General features: G+C 43.2%; 1 protein-coding gene across 8 annotated transcripts in view; it reads right to left on the bottom strand.

The window, feature by feature from the left end:
• The window catches only part of GRID2 (glutamate ionotropic receptor delta type subunit 2), a 1,329,997-nt gene that overhangs the window by 1,032,024 nt on the left and 279,926 nt on the right, over nucleotides 1-18,047 (bottom strand). For all 8 annotated transcript variants that reach the window (XM_053253719.1, XM_053253720.1, XM_053253717.1 and 5 more), the window contains one exon: nucleotides 7,889-8,044. In XM_053253719.1, coding sequence (XP_053109694.1) covers nucleotides 7,889-8,044 — 156 coding nt within the window. The remainder of the gene's footprint in view (nucleotides 1-7,888; nucleotides 8,045-18,047) is intronic.

Here is an 18,047-nt window from a genome sequence, read left to right as displayed (position 1 = left end):
CTTCAGAAATGGACTCACTCCCTATCTATAACTGATTCCCTATCTCTATATCCTCTTCCAGCTAAAGGGTGTCTGGCTCTAGGGTAATGACAGTATAGGGCAGCTTACAATGTAACATCATTAACCACATGGATAAAACTGGTCATCTAAATCTGGACATTTTAAGACTGGAGGCAGACTTCAATTATTCAAACCAATCAAACTTCCCAGTTGGATGATCCCATTGAGTACTTACTTCATGCATGGTATTATGTGCACACTAAAGGGAAAGGGCATGTGCTTCTCCACCACATAAGGGACAGTGCTTGGTCTGTTAAGCATATGAACTAGGCTAACAACTACAACGTCAAGTGATAATCTGCACATAGGAAACAGTCACCACAGGTCAAATTCAACTGTCAAACTCTCATATCAACTCACATCACCTCAAGCACAATAACTTCCAATGGAGTTGGTTCATATTTTCAACTGTGCATTACCTGAGAAACATCAAGTGTTGTGTCCATATGTGTGAATCAGTTCTCATTAAGCAGCCTATAAACAAGTTGTTTTCCTTTTACAAGCCTTCTAACATTTCTGATGTTCATATTGGAAAAGCAAGCATTAAAAGGTATTTAAAATGGCAAGATTAATTGAACTATCTCCTTAAGCGCACACCGCAGAAACAAGAATGAGAGGACTTTTTAAAGTCAAAACATACAACCAAGGAAAACGTCTGGCACTGAAATTTACGGTCAGGGCACATCCTTGAAAGGCTCTGTGAAGGCAAGTGTGGCAAGCCCAATTTATGAGATCAGACTTTCAAGCTGACAGAGCTGAAACCTTGAAGGATTTGAAAGCCAGAGGTTTGTGGAGGCTGTCAGAGGGGGAACTCCTTTGCTGAGCCCACTGAATGGAACAAACAGCCATCCAGGTATAAGCAATGCCTCAGGCAGTACTAAGCCTTACAGAGCTGCTCCATGACCGATGCTGTGAAGCAAGGAACAAGGCAGACAATGATATATAACAACCCAGATCCCGGGGGAGGGGGAGTATTGTTACAGGGACAACCAGCATCGCTGCTGTGAAGATACAGGTGTCCACATGGGTGGCCTTCAGATTTCCTCTAACTTTCATGAAAATGAAAAGAGAAAGAAGGTTGTTTTCTTGGTTTCCTTCCACAGTTTGCTAGAGCAAATTGTATAAAATAGGGTGGGCTGTTCCTTCAACCTGTGAGGGTTGCACATCCCTCAGGAACATATTCCTGAAAGCAGAAAGGACTTTTGCAGGGAGGGGAGATCATCAAAAATTGTTTGCCCATCGACTTCCTTACAAGCCTTCAGTGCAGCTACTGTCCTGGCTCCTTGTGAGGGGAAAGCCTTTCTCCTGCCCTCGTATCACTGTGCTGCATGTGGGCCAATGTTGTTATAAGGATTACAAGATAAAATGTGTGAACTGTTTTGAACACTCAAGAGCACTGAACAAATGCTAAGTATTCTCCGAATTCAGAATCCCAATAGCAGCATGCTTGAGATTCAGCCTTATCAAGGAAAGTGGGACATGCTTCGCAGTAAATATGCATAGGATTAGGCTGTAGATGCCCAGTATGTTTCAAGCTGCGTCCATTTATTTGGGTATAAGCTATATGATCCTCCCTACTGCAACCTAAGAAGAGCCTTCTAACTTATCTGAGTTAAAAATTTATGCTTTCAGTTTGAGGGGTTGTAGGAAACATGTGGGTCACTCACTAGCCAGGAAACATATTTCGATACTTTTTTATGCCAATGATGCAGTTATTTTATCTAGACTACTCATCAGTATGAAAAGAGCTTTACACAGACTAGCTCAATATTGTGATGGAGCTTCTGTTCATAAATGCTCAAAAGTCTATGGTCTTTGCAAAAAAACCAAAAAAACACTTTGCCAAAACACACACACACACACACACACACACACACACACACACACACCACCCCCCACCCCTGCCAAGAAATATAGGCAGATCTTACAAATATCTGGGAGTGGTCTGTTAAAATAGTTCTTGGGGGAAGCATGCTGCAACTAATGCCCAGAAGAGTGCCACTGCTATATTAAAGTCTCACCCCACCAAGGAGGTGGTCAATATATACTGGCTGCAATCAAGGTTTATGAGGCTAAAGTGCTTTCTCAACTGCCGGATGGTGCTGCTATCTGTGCTATCTGCAACTTTAAACTAATGGAGATAGTCCAATCCAAATCTCTGCTTGCTATATTCTCGGTCCCTAGATGTGTGCCCAATGCCATTTTATGGCTGGAAACTGGCCTAACAAGAGTGGAGGCCACAGTTTGGCTGTCTGTATTTAACTTTTGGCTTAAAATTATTTTCCGTCTGAAAGGCCTAGCTCCCTTGTTCTGGAAGATGGTTTTCAATCTAGTTGGCATAAATGCCTTTATGATATGCTGGGCAAGAATGGGTTTTCATCTCAATTTCTAATGCCATTAGGACTTTATACTGCTAAACGACTTATAAAACAACGAATGACAGACATTGAAAAGCAGTGATTTGGGAATGGTCTCTGCAAGAAATTTTCCTGGTAGGTTTCCAAATTATCCTAGACCAACTCCTTATCAAATGAGACTAAATATTCTGTCTCAGAGGAGGGACTTTTTCCTTGTACAGCTTCCATCTGTGGTGTTGGAGGGAAGGTATCAAAAATTTCCCCTTAACAGCCAGAGATACCCCTGTGGGCAGGCCATTGAATCAGTGACTCATGTCTTTATATTGTTAATTTTATAGATATATTTGTATTTATCCTATTTCCCCTCTCTTACTAAACTCCAGCTTATCCAGCACAGAGCATCTGTGCCCCTACTTCTCCCTTTCTCTCCTCCCCATCTTCATCCCCTCCCTGCATTTCAGCCCCAGTCCGTTCTCCCCCTCCCAGTCCGCTTTTGTTCACCATCCACCGGTGGTGCTTTTCCTTGCTGGCTGTGTTGGCTGGCACTTTCAAGTTCTGCCTGCCGCTGTTTCCTCCCCCGCCCTCCTTGTCATCGCCGCCGCCATCATTTTCTCCTGCCCACCCACGCATTCTCCCACCCCGCCCCACCTTCTCTGGCCACGGGCCAGCTGCCCCCACCTTCTCCTTGTACCCGCCAGCACTGTAGTTTGCCCGCTGGTGCCATTATTTCCCAGCCCACTGGCCAGATGGCTGCCACTGCCGCCATTTTCTCCCCCCCCGCCCGCCCCTGTCGGTATCCGGAAGCTCTCCAGACGTCCTCAAGAGCTACCAAGCATGGGATTAGCCATGGGTATGCCTTAGCAAATTATATAAAAAGAAGAAATAGATGCTTTATAGAATGGATGATGAATATACCTCTTTTCTTTTACCTGCTTGCTATGTACCCATAACACTGTGTGTGGCCAAATTCTGCACAGCTGCATGTAAGGTTTAGGGGTATGCATGGAACTGGCTGGCCTGGCTCAGTTCAAGCCCAAACCAGACTGAAACCCAACTGGGCCAGTTCGGTCCGGAGCCCCATTGAACCCCCTGGTTCGGTTCAGTCCGGTGGGGTTCGCGGACATTTTTCTGTTAATTTTTTTTAACCTTACTCCCTTCTGGGGAGTTGCTGGAGGCGGTGTGTGTGTGGGGTCCGTGGAGGTTCCCCCTCCACACAGAGGCCAATCGTGCAGGTGCGCGGCCTCCAAAATGGCCACCATGCCGAGCAGGGAAGGCCAAAAACCGTCTGGAGGTGGGCATATAGAAAGCCGATAGAGGGGGGACCTCCACGGGACACCCCCCCCACTGCCTCCAGCAACTCCCTGGAAGGGAATAAGGTTATATATTATTTATATATATTTTTTAACAGAAAAACATTTGTGAACCCCTCAAACATTTGCAGGGTGTTCGGTCCAGGATCGGACCAAACAGGAGGTGGTTCAGTTTAATCCCGAACCGCTGAACCGAATCAGTTTGCCGTCGAACTGGCTCAACGTCGAGCTGATTTTCACATCCCTAGTGAGGTTAGGTCTGAGATGGTGTAAGTTATACTTAATAGTACTATGAAGATTCTGACATTATGTATTTGTGCTACTTATATTATGTTCTGTGTTGTTGGGTCAAATACCAAAATAAAGTATTCATTCTTCATTCATGTGGGTCAGTCTCCACAGACCTTTCTTAACTGCAGAACTTCTCCATGATGTTTTATGCTAAAGGGAATTCTTGTAATAATAAAACCAATTTAATTTTCTATTCAGCACTCTATAATAGATGTACTTGTCTCCTGAGGCTATGTCTAGTCATACTTGTACAGTATCTCTTGCCCAGTTCATGGGGAGAAAAATCTCTCACCTTTGCAAGTGAAATTTCATAGCTCAAATGAGGAGTATTAGCAAGCATCCTGAGATCTATATGAAGCAGGCCTCAGGGTACCATAATAATTTATAAAAGGAGATTGAAAAGAATGACCACCTGCTATGGTAGAAAGATGGGGTCTGTGAAATAACATTACACTTACCTATGAAACTTGATTACTGGATAGAGTGTCTTAGCAGAAGTTTGTAATTAGCTATACAATTATAATTTCCACCAGCAAAATGAGAAATGTTGCTTAATCCATCTGGACTATCTCCTCTGCAGATCCCATTGAAATAAATGAGCATCGTGTAGAATTTCAGCAGTGTTTTGCCTCCCTGTATCCCATAGAAATGTAGGCTGTTCACCTAGGCTCAGACACAACCTTTACAGTAACCAATTGGTTGCAATCTAATTTTCAGTGGATGATACTGCCACCATATCGTCAGCTGGCTCAGAGTTGGCTTCTTATCTATATCATGGTAGCTATGGAGTACTTTACACATTCAACCCCTTAAGGTGGCTTAGTTCCACTGTACTTCAACCACTTTATAGTGATGCTCTTGAGGTGCATGTGCGGAACTTTGTGCACAAGCTCAGTCTTTGGAAGGTCTTCAGGGAGGAAATCATGAAGCATTCCACTCCAGCAGAGGTTCACAATATAAGCCTCTGATCTAGCATGTGCTGAAAACCTTCTGTCATCAAAAGACTGGCTTTCAGGAGAGCATATATTCACCCCGTCCTTAAGCAGTCTATACCTGTTGTCTGACTACACTCAGAATATTTGGTTTATCCATGCCTTTTGTTGGTCCACAGCTATATAGTTCGACATGCAGGCACATCACAGGGCAATCCAGGATAAGAGCTATTTTTTTTAAAAAAAACTTCCTTCAGTGCAGGTTGGTTAAAAATTTTGGGAAGATTGGTGTCATAAGAGTAATTCACCATTTGGTCAAGTCATCACAAACCGATTTCACCTTAGTGTGGTTTTGTGTATATGCATCCTTATACCATGCCAAAACTTTGGCATTTGAAGCATGGAAGGTGCTACCCTTCCGCATGTTCACAAGGGCATCTAGGCAGAGTTTATTTCTGGTAACATACAAGAAGCAATATTATGAAATACTGCAATATTACTGAAAAGCAACCCTGGAAGCAGCTTTTTACTAAGTTGCACCATTCTCTAAGCAATAGATAAGTGCTTTCCATTTTCATGTGTCAGCCCCACAAATACCCAAACCCTAGATTTTAGCAGCATAAGTCAACATAACCAGCCAAAGAGAGAATTGAACATTTTGTAAATAGGTAGAATGCCCCTGTTAGAACAGTCTGGAATTACAGGTAGTAAGTCTTGGACAGGCCAAATGGCACCCCAAAGAGAAGAAGTTTCAGCACCCCCTACATTTATTCAAATTTTGAATGCCTTATTTTTAGCACAATTGTAATCTCTTTCAAGACTTAGTACATGACCTACATACATGATTTATCGCTATCAAATCAGGCTATGCATTTGTATATATGGATCTCTAAATCTGTATTTACTCATGCCATGCATAAGCAAATAAAAACATCTTTCCTGTAATTTTACTACAGCTTTTTACATTGTAAAGAGTAACTGATATGTATGACACTACCCCGCTCTTCAAGCCCGCTGCTCCAAGTGGCTGTCAGGGTCACTTCCACCTAAATCTGGCCCAGCATGAAGTTGCAAGTTGCTAACCCAGACACATCAGTGGTTCAGTATGGTCACACCTCTTTAGCGTCTCTAATTGTAAGGGACATAATGTTTCAAGGGCTTTAAAATCCAGGGCACTAGACCACAGTGATTATTCCTCAAGTGTATCCAGTTATCTTAACCTATAAAATCAACTACAACAAATATTCTTAAAATATTTTAATCTGGGCAGAATACAGATTAAATCCCATTAGAAGTAATGACTGAATTGTACCACTGGTTTATATGGTGCGTAGTCATGACTAACTGGTCTGAATGCTGCCAATTGTGCTTTACCATTTAATCTGGAACATATCCAAAACCAGGCTTTTGACCCTTGCTGTAGATTGTGCCCGAAATCTTAGCACTCCTCCAAACTAAAACCTGAACTGGTGCCCTTGTTCAAAGAATAAGAAAACAGCAAAAGCAATTGAAACTATGAATGAAAACTAGTAATATACAAAACTATCACCAAAATGCACTTCAGTAGAGCAACTACAGTAAAATTTAGGGAGTTTTGGATATGCGGCTTTCAGTTAGAGACTTGAAAAGGTTCTTATTAGCAAATATTTGCTAAAGTGTGATTTTAATATTATAACAGGCAGTTTCACGCCTACATCTGTCGTTAAAGCTGACTTCCCTCATCATTCAATTTCCTTAATAGCTGACTCAGTTCCAGTTTCCAATCATAAGAGCATCCAAACAGCAAAAGTGCAAGAAATCCAGTATCAAGTCAGAAAGCCAGTGCCTACTTTCTTTTATGCTGTACTTTCAACAGAAACACATGATTAAACCAAAAACAAATGCTCCTCAAATATTTTAAGAAAAGCAGCACTAGCACTTATCATATCCTGCTCTTGCTGAAATAGATGTCAACACTCTTAGTAATAAGCTATATCAAACACAACCAATATTCATCATAATTGCCAGCTGATAACTATACAAATTTAGAAGCTGAAAAAAGCAAGTAAGGAAGAAGTATTTAGCACATTTGCTAAATATACCTGTTTTGCTTCAAATTAAGTCTTCCTAAATAATACCACCCTACTGCTGCATTTCAAGACTCTTTCCAACATATTTTTTTTAAATTCAAAGAGCAGAGGTTTTCTTTAAAAAAACCATTAGTACTAATTATCCACCAACAAGGAGATTTCAAGCAATGCACCAGTGCTATCTATAGTACCTTCATATCACACAGGAGCAGAAATATAGAATACTGGAACCATATTCTTGAATTGTATATATTAGGGGAAACTCATTCTGCCTGATCTAAAAGGCAGATGCTGTATGCAGTAGCTTTACACTATTTACACTTTACTGAACTCATTCACAAATAATTGATCACAGCATTAGTCATGGCCATGTATGAAAATAGTTATCAGTTGGCCAGTTATAACTTAGCATCTCTCATAAAAAGCTCATAACTTTATTGCATGGTGAATGAACATCGATTTTAATTAATCAAACTCAGATCCTTTTAGCAACTCATACTTTTGCAAATCAATATATGGTGCCATTTTACAAACTAAGTTTCATGATAAGACACGGGAAAGGAAAGATTCAACCATACAGACCAAGATAACTCCTCATGCCAGATGTCTCCAAAATCTCCAGTTAACAAACATGACTTAAAAGCAGTACACACCTTATCACACCTTTATTATTCCATATATAACATCCAAAAGCCATTCCAAATTCAAACTCTACTCCTACACAATGACATTTTACAATAATTTTTTAAAATACTGTAACTTATACAGGTTAATGTTGCTTCAGTCCTGCTTAAATGTAGGAAACCAAGGAAGCTGTAATACAGAATTCCAGGATAACCATAAAAATATGTTGCACTTAGAAACCATACCTTCTTGAACTGCCTGAAATGGATTGTTGCCATCCACAAAAGTCACAGAAATTGTGATTTTCTCCGTCTGTAAGATCTCATCATTCTGGTTGAGGTCAGAAACTGCCATACGAAACACCTCCTCATCCTTTTTTGCAGAGTCATCAAATATTGCCCCTAGAAAGAAGGAATATGAATCATTAATAGTAGTACTAAATATTATCCATGAACATATCTGGGATGCACATTTTGTCAACTGTTGAAAGGAATATAACTCGTTTGAATTTCATCCAAGTCACTTATTGTGGATGAGTCAAGAAACTTGTTGGTGAGGGTTGGTAAGGTCATTAAAGATAATTTCAGGAAAATATGGGGTAGCAGGGAGGCCAGTTCCAGGACTGAGGTGACCCTCACTGAATTGCCCTCCAGAGGACCCCTTGCCTGCCTTAGTGGGACTTCAAGGTTGAGGAGCTTATTTTAAAAGTAGTGGTAGCAGTACTGGAATTGCCTGTTCTGTGATATTGGCAGCTACAAGGGCATTGCTGGCAAAAGGGATGGTGGTTATTACCACTGTAGTATCAAGAAGAGCACTGCTACTATTTTGTGTTAAGGTAAGACCCCACCCCCACCACAGGTTTGGGGAGGGGGCTTATATTTGGTGGTGGGGTAGTCACAGCAGTGGCAGTGTAGCTTTTATTGATGGTCATGGTTCTGACCGCCATATTTTTTAACCAACAACAAGGTTTGCACTTCAACACTGCATTACTGAGACACCACATTGAGAATACTGTAGGTATCCCCATGCTAACTTGGCAAAGAGGCACCTTTTAACATGGTGATTCTCTTTATTTAGCAGGGGGAGAGTAACTGGCCCTATCCACCCCCAGCACAGTACTTCCAGTGACTGTTGCTGGTGTCTATCTTGTGTTTCTTTTTAGATTGTGAACCCTTTGGGGACAGGGATCCATCTTATTTATTTATTATTTCTCTGTGTAAACCGCCCTGAGCCATTTTTGGAAGGGTGGTATAGAAATCAAATTAACAACAACAACAACAACAACAAGGATGGTGGTCAGCAATGCAGGCATGAGCAATTGAACATGGGACCTTCTGCATACAAAGCAGGTCCTCTACCACTGAGCTACAGCCCCTCCCCAGCTGTAAATAGTTGTTAGGAAAAGGGGACATTGGAAGGCACAACCTGTTTTACAGGGGATGAGAATCCTGACTAAAGTGTGTGTATGTAACAAACAGATGCATGGCACCCCTGTTTCTGGAGCATGAGTGCATGCAAACGCAGGGGTGACTTTTGCCAATCTTCCCTTTCCCAGAAGTGCTTTGAGCAACATGCAATTATGTCCCTAAAGGCTATGCAGACCTCAGTATAGGTGACTGAGTAACCACTGAAGGACAAGAAATTCACAATCTATCTTCCCCTGTATTGTTGAAGGTAGACTTGTGAATGTGTCCTAGGTAAACAGACTGTGTGCCCAGGAATGTACCTAGAAATCAGCTAAAAGGTGCAAAGGCTCCATGGCTTTGTCAGAAGACAAGTGTGCCCTGAAGGAAGGATGTTTTTAGTGCTGAGCTACTCCGATTCTGCTACCCCATTTGCGCATTTGGGAGATCATTTGGTGTGGGGGTAAAAGCCTGAGTAGCATACCAGGGCCATTTTTGACAGCACTCCTCTTACAGGCTTGTGGGTGGCTACATTTTTAGCTTACTTTCCTTAAGGAAAGTAAGCTTATGAGATCACTCAGCATACCTTGTGTGTCACCCTCTAATAACTTCACAGTGCCTGGACCAATATGAACCAAATTGTGTATAGTTGTAGGGACACATAGGGACACCTCAGTGGTGTAGTTTGTGATGATGTCATCCACCCCAATTCAAATTGGCAGATGCATAAACATTTGAGGTGTAAGAGGGCTAACTTGTGAACCACCTGATTTCAACCAAATTTGGTACAGTTGTAGGGACATGTAGGGATGGCTCAAGGGTGGAGGCACAGGTGGAAACTGATTTGGACCAAATTTGGTACAGTTGTAAGGGCACATAGGAATGTGGACTTAATTCAGGAGGATCAGGACGGAGGTGATTAGGTGTTGAGGTCACGAACATTACCTTATATACCCTTAACTCCAGACTGGTACAGTCGTAAGGGAACATAGGAATACCTTGATGGTGTAGTTTGTGATAATGTTGTCCACCCCAGTTCAAGGTGGCAGACCTGTGAGCATATGAGGCACAAGTGGGCTAACTTGTGAACTGCTTAAACAATTTGAACCAAATATGCTACAGCTGTAGGGACACACATAGGGACACCTCAAAGGCATTGTTTGTGATGATGCTATCCATCCCAATTCAAAAATAGCGGATGTGTGGACATTTAAGGATGAAGTGGATCAGCTTGTGAGGCTGGTAATTATCAGTTAAGATTATAGTAAATGTAAAGCAGGTAGATTAGTTCTTCCCAGAACAACTTGTTTTTTTCTCACCTAGAAGTCTCTGCATAATGATACAACGTCAACATATAGCATTGCAGTGAAGGGACATGGGTTAAAAAGTGATGTTTACAAAGCAGCTGTGAGGAGGAGGAGCACTGCTGCAGAACAGGCAGTGAAAAGAGGCAAATTGGGGAGAAATTTGAAGTAACTTGCATCCCAATCCCCACCATTTTGAGCTGAAAGCCCTCCATGAAAAATATTCAGCTCAGCCCTTCAATGGAAAGGACATTGTCCTAGATTGGAGTGCAAAATGCTGCAGCCATATTTGTTCTTCTCCATTACATACTCCCTTGCATTAATCTTTGTAATTTTAAAGGTCTTGCATTATAACATAAGTCCTCCACAGACCAGTCAGAGCAGGTTATTAGGACACTCTAAAGCAGTGTGTTCGCAGTCACATCCTCTATTTTAAAAAAGAACACAACCTCATCGACTAAATTTATCACAGTCTCTTTTACTATACCCTCCATCATCAATTTTCCTGCCAGCTCCATTCATTCAATGCCAGCGTCATTCCTGCCCAAACTTTGTCCACTTTGACCTGGGAGTTTTCTTCTCTGTATCTCTTGCCATCTGGAACAGCTGTTTCATACCTCTCCATCTCAATGACCTGTCATTTCCTTGCAAATCTCAGCTGAAAATGCACATTTTTCTCCCTTGCATCTTAATTTCTCTGTCACTTTGCCAGAGTGTTATTTACGTACAGAAAGTAATTTTACTTAACTCCCTTGAAGGCACTGTGAATGCCCATAACCACTGTCGCAAGAGAGGGTAACAGTGGAAAAAGTCTGAATAAGCTATTTAAAAGGTGAAAAACTCATCGCCTCATCTCCCGTTAGCCTTCTGAAGTCACTTCAGTTTTCTCCCAGTGCTAAAGAACCTGCTTCCAGGCTAGTGAACCAACTAGCACTTCAGTCCCTTCATTTGATGTTCATTGTGACAACACAGTCTGACATATGCTGATATTAGGGTTATTAAGCAAATACATTTCTGCTGGGCAACTGAGTTAAAGTAGTTATACAGTTCAAACTCCACTTGACAAATGACACAAAAGTGAACAGCCGATAGCAATTCATCAACCCCTTTCCCTCTAACCAGAAAGAAGGTTTTGCTTTGATTTTCCCAAGGAGGAGGATCATGACATGAGCATGCATACAGATGCAAACATATATAAAGGACTGTACTTCACAGATCTGAGTGGTGGTGGTGACATATATTTGATTGGAAGCACATCCTGAGCCTGGTCTCACAATCAGTGAGACCCGGATTTGGAGTGTGCGTGGGGAGGGAGCCCTGGGCGGCCGAATTGGCCGCTCACACAATAGCTGGCTCCATGATGGAGCCGGTGGGAGCTGGGGAGCTCGGGAGCTGCGCGGCCCCCGGAAGCTCCAGTATGCCCTGCGTGAGTGTGCAGGGCATACTGGGGAGACCCCCGGAGCAGGGAGGTGGTTTTTCACCTCCCCTCTGGGGGTCTATACATGAGTAGCCACGGCACGGAGCCGTGCTGTGGCTACTCACGATCGGAAAGCCCGGGTTTGCGGAGCGCTCGCTAAAAAAGCGGGCTAGCCACTTGTAAGCCATCGGGCTCACCTGTGAGCCCAGTGGTTTACACGATCAGCAAAAATTGGGCTAGGCTCTCCTAGCCCGATTTTTGCTGATCGTGAGAATAGCCCCCCTGTCTAACATTTGAAATTGGGGCTATTCTCTGAGATTTGTGGAGGAAACTGGGCTAAGGGAGACCTGCCTGGTTTCCCCCACACGTGTGCCCGCTTAATTTCTATTGAAGTTCAGGAGCTGTGCACACTCCCATTTTCCGATTGTCTGTGAGTAAAAAGCAAATTAGGAGGGGGAGAAAGTGAACACCTTCTAAGAAGCAGCTGGGTCAGAGGGTTTTTCAACCCACCTCATTTAGGAGCTGGGCACAGCTCCTTGGCAGAATGGAGCCTGCTGACCCAGCTGCTAGTTTAGCAGATTATCTCTTCCTCCCCCTCCTAACTTGCTTTTTACTCACAGATGATTGGACAAGGGGAGTTCTCAAATGTGGGTAGGATGCAGCTCCTAACCTAATTAGAATTGTAAGAAAAGCCCTGATGTGTTTTATTGAAAGTTATAAACCACTCTGATTCTTGGCAAGAGAATCGTAGAGATGGAAAGAGTGTGTTGTCAAAAAATAGTTTACTATGGCTTGATTCAGATGCCCTTGGTTCCAGTCACAGAGCCATCCAAACTGCTCCACAGCAAAACTTTTTTCAGTAACATGCCCAACAGGGTCTTTTACCCAGTGTACTATTCCACCTGCTTGCTTGCTTTATTTATCTATCAAATTTGTAGATTTCCCCCAACTTCCATTTCTGGGCTGTTTACAACAACATAAAGCAAATTAAAACAAAAATGAAAACCTTAAAACAATTAAAAACCACTATCAAGTTAAAAAGCTTGGGAGGAAAAAAATGAGTTTTTAGGGACTTATAAAATGTTGTCAGAGAGTTGTCGGAGGCTTATATTTCGGGAGTGCATTCCAGAATCTCAGGGTGGCAACAGAGAAGTACATCCCTGTGTAGCCACCAGATGAGCTAGTGTCAGCTGCGGATGAACCTCTCTTGATTATCTCAATGGGTGATGAGGCTTATAGTGAAGAAGACATCGAGCCCTCTCTCATAAGAGAAGCTTTCAAAAGCTTACCTCCCCCGCAGACGATCCTCATGATGAGTCTGGGTGCAAAGATCACACACCCAGAAGTGCAGCTCCCTCTTCAGGCAGTATGGTGGGTTGAGGGGCTGGGGGCATCTCCCCACTCCCCAGAACCCCCACAGTGCCCCAGACGAGTGTGCAGGGCATTAAGGGGATCCCTCCAACACTAGCCTGGAGCCCCACAGCCGGGGCTGGCAGATGATCTGAAAAATGAGAGTACCTGCTCTCTTAACCAGTTTAGGAGGGTGGCTACCCAATCCCAGCAGTTCTCATGCATGGGCAAGACCGGGCTTGGTTTCATTAGTCCGGTTTTGCCTGCACGTGAGAACAGCCTCATTCACTTAAATACCCAGAGCCTAAGCTGTTTAGAGTTTTATAGGTTATAACCAGCACCTTGTATTTTGCCAGCTTATTGATAGCCAGTGTAGTTCTTTTAGTATAGGAGTAATGTGGTCTCTCCGAGACAACCCAGAGACCAACTTCGCTGGTACTTTCTGTACCAACTGCAGTTTCTGGACTATGTACAAAGACAGACTCACATAGAGCATGTTGCAGTAGTCAAGTCTGGAGGATACCAGCATATGTACCAGTGTTTTGTGAGCTTCTCTCAAGAAACGGACGCAGCCAGCATATCATCCAAAGCTAATAGAAAGCACCTCTTGCCACTGCCTCAACCTGGGACACCAGAGAAAGGTTTGGATTCAGGACTCCCAAACTGTGTACCTGTCCCTTCTGGGGAAATGACACCATCTAGAACTGGCAGTTCAAAATTGTCTCCCGAGTTCTGATCCCACACAATAAGTACCTCCATCTTATTTGGATTGAGTCTCAGTTTGTTGTCCTTCATCCAGCCCATCACTGCCTCCAGGCAAGCATTGAGGGAGGTTATGCCTTCTCCTGATAATGTTGACATGGAGAAATAGATTTGGGTGTCATCAGCATACTGATAACACCCTGCACAAAATCTCTTGAGGATCTCTCATTGTGGTTTCATGTATATGTTAATAAGCATTGCAGAGAGTATGAAGCCCTGAGGATGCCATATCAAAGTTGACATTTTGAAGAGCAAAAATCTTCAAGGGACACCATCTGAATCTGCCCGAACAGTAAGAGCGGAACCACTGCAAAGCAGTGCCTCCCACCTCCAATCCCCTCAGATGCTCCAGAAAATGATCATATTGGTTGATAATATTGAAAGCCACCAAGAGATCTAAAAAGACCAACAAAGTCACACTCCTCTGTCAATTCCCCATTGGAGATCAAACCAACCGAGCCAGTTTCCATCCCATAACCTGCCCAAAAGCCAGTTTGAAATCAGTCTAGATAATCAGTTTCATCCAAGACTGTTGAGCAGGGAGGCCACCATCCTCTCAATTACCTTGCACAGCCATGGAAGGCTGGAGACAGCCTATAGTAGCTTAACTCTGAGGGGTACAATACAGGCTTCTTTAGAAAAGGTCTAATGATTGCCTCCTTAAGACAGAGAGGCATCCTGCCCTCCCTCAGAGAAGCATTTACAATATCTACCAGGCCTTCTACAACAACAACAGCTTGTCCACATCCGCAGGAGTCATAAACTGAAACTGATCCAGCCTAACCACATAAGAAGAGTCGCAGTAATTGTGAGGTCTGCGTTTAAGTCAGCCTGAATACAAGATATTTTATCTACAAAGAACTCATTAAAAATGACATAGCAGGTAATTGATCGTTCCAAATTCTGAATCAAGGGAGAAGAGGAATGTAGTAGCCCTCTCACAATGCTAAACAGCCCCGCTGGATATGAACTTGTGGATGCAATATAGGCAGAAAAGAATCGCTTCTGTGCTGCATGTATTGCCTGAGCATAGATTTTCAGATATGCTCTGTGTTGTAATCGATCTGATTTGAGTTGAGTCTTTCTCCACTTGCATTCCAGTCATCTAACTTGCCACTTCAGCTCTCGTAGTTCTTCCATATACCAAGGGGCCCGTTCTGAAACAGGTCGGAGAGGACGCTTAGGAGTTATCATGTCTACTTGTCCTGGTGAGTTTGCTATTAATTCCAGTACTCCAACAGGGCATCAACAGGATCACTGGCAAAGCCAACACTAAACCCTTCCAAGGATTCTTGGCATCCTATTGGATCCAATAACCTTGTTGGGCAGACCATCCTAATAGGCCTTTCACCCCTGCAGAGGTGGAGCATGATTGTGATCCATCCATGACAATGGGGAGATCACAGGAGTCCTCACCCATGGAATATCGCCTTGATCAGAGTAAAAGACCAGATTCAAGTGTGACCAGCAATGTGTGTCAGTCTTAAGACTGCTTGGGATAGGCCCATAGTTATGGTTGCTATGGACTCCTCAGCCACGCCAGACAAATTGGTCTTGAAGTGAACATTCAAGTCCACCACCACCACAACCCTGGAGACACCAACACCAAACCAATCTCACCCAAGACTCAAACAACAGAAACTTTCTACACAGCAGCTTCAGCTTCTAAAACAGCCATAACACTATAACATAAACTATAAAAATACTTGCCCACCACTACCACACAACCAGAACACACACATACACACAGACGCAAATTTCTGGACTGGGGGAATGGCCCTCACCCTCGTTATTCCCCAAGGAGGTGGTGATGACCCCATTGGTGGTGGTCCTGCCACCACAGGCAGTGTTCCTATATAGGCCCAGAGTTGGCTAGTCTGGGCAAGTGTTGCTGAGCAACTGCTGACTCACCTTGGCCCCAGTCCTGCACAAACTCTCTACAGAGCAGCAGCCACAGTCCCACAGATCACCTCCAAGCGGGTGGTAGCAGCAGACAGATAGCAATGCAGGCACTCACCCTGAGACCAGCCAAGTAGGTGGCCTCTTTCTTTCCTCAGGCTTCTGATGAGAAGGTTGCATGGGGGCAGAAGGTCCAAAACACTCCTGACTGTGCAGTTCCAATGCAACCATGCAATTAGGAACAATCTCAGCATGCCACTCCCCACCATCAGTATGAAGGGGAACGGTGTATTGTGCACAGGATGGAGAAGTGGGGTGGGCTGCTTGGGTGTGTAGATTAATATGAATGTGCGCCTAGGTTAGGATCTGCTGGAGAGGATCTGTGTGATCTCTTTCACATTGTGGATGGAGACATGGCAGAAAGTAATCTCTGTGGCTGAACTTAGGCTCTAGAACTCCTTTCTCAGAGAGGCCCATCCTGCTCCCTCCCTGATGTTATTTTGACAGCATTAAGACCACAAAGACATTTTTTTAATTTAGGTAGGCTTTTAATTTGCCAGTCAGATGAGATTTGTTCTGTTTATCTGTCCATTGCTGAGTTGTTTTTATTCCTCTGCTGTCTTTTCTTTTTTCTTTTTATTGCTTTAATTTATTTTCTTTTGGTTTTATTGCTCTTTATTGCTGTGAACTGCCTTGGGCATTATTTTAACAGTGAAAAGATGAAATATTAAATGAATGAATGAACTATACAGACAGACTTGAACATTTCAACCCACAATGGTTCTTCTAACTGATAGTGGGGCGAGTCTCACGATCGCTGAGAGTGGGCGGACAGGAAAGACTCCAAAAGCTTACCTTTCCTGCAGACCATTGAGGGCTTGGTGGTGGGAGCGTGCTTCACACTCCCACATGAGCAGCCCTGCTCCATGAAGCATGGAGCAGGGTTGAGGGATCCGGGGCTGGAACTTGTTTCGGCCTCCATTAATCCCACAATGCAATGCACAATGTGTGCGTTGGATTGGCGGATTCCCCCAAGAGATGGGCACACTAGACACCCATCTCTGTGTCTGCTGGGGCTATGTTTAGCCCCAGCAAACACACAAGCAGTTAGGTAAGGGAACGCTCACTCCCTTAATCTCGGCTAACAGCCAGGGTAAACAGTGGGGCTGGGTGGTGCTGCCACACTGGGATTAGGCTTGATCCCGGCAGTTCCCACATGCCGCCTAACCTGGGCTTGGCATCCCTAGCCTGTATTAGACTGCGTGTGGAAGAGCCTCGATAAGTGTTTTGCATTATTTTGTTTTGCAAACAGCCATTTGATGTTCTAATGAAAGTTACTTAATATGATTGCTCCTTGTCCCTAGTGACATTGTTAGTTCGTTCCAGTGTATGAGTTCAATTACTATGTGTTTCCCAAACTGCTGATACTGCATTATTATCCTAAACATGAGACTTGATGTTGTTACAAGGGGAGCCTCAACTACAGGACAGAAAAGCTGAAGCTCAGAGTCCCTTAGTTTCTCACAGTCTAGTTCTGTGATCTCAAAAGATGTCATAATAGCTTTTGTGACATTGGATTATTATAGCTAATCTGAAGCTTTGGTGTTGAATGTCTCAACGTAATGTTGGCTACTGGAATATGTTGTACTGGGCATTGCATACATATTAGGTTTCTACAAAGATAATTAAAACCCCTCATTGATATTTGACCCAAGTTCTTTCCTCCTTTGCTGAGGAGAGATTACATTTTCCGCCCCACCTCACTGAGACCCAAGGGATAAATCTGATTTCACAAGTCCCTGTTATTATTAATGGAGCTAGCATTTGTCAAGGGACAAAGTTACTCTACAAAGTATTACGGAAAACACTTCCCTCTAGTTTTCCCTTTATTTTATTTCTTATTTATTTATAAAATCACTTCTATCCCTGTATCTTTCACAGGTGCTCAGAGCAGCTTACAAATAAAAACATATAATCAATGCACAATCAAATAAAATCTAAAGCGTAACACACCATTAACACTCAATCATAGTCAAAAGAAATGTTCAATAAGCAGCACTATGAAAACCTGCTCATGCTCAAAGAACACCGTTTTTACTTGCTATTTGGATTCTTTCAGAAACCTGGCTAATGGGATTCCCCTGGACAATGAGCTCCAAGGTCTTTGTGCAATACCTGTGTGTTTTTGTACAACAAAATATTAATTCTTCCACTCTTTTTCTCTTTCTCCTCTGCATGTATACACATGCTGTGCTTTGAGAAGAAGGGA

Source organism: Hemicordylus capensis, chromosome 5 (assembly GCF_027244095.1).
Source record: "Hemicordylus capensis ecotype Gifberg chromosome 5, rHemCap1.1.pri, whole genome shotgun sequence".
Classification (NCBI taxonomy): Eukaryota; Metazoa; Chordata; class Lepidosauria; order Squamata; family Cordylidae; genus Hemicordylus; species Hemicordylus capensis.
This window is presented reverse-complemented; position numbering and strand designations above follow the sequence as displayed.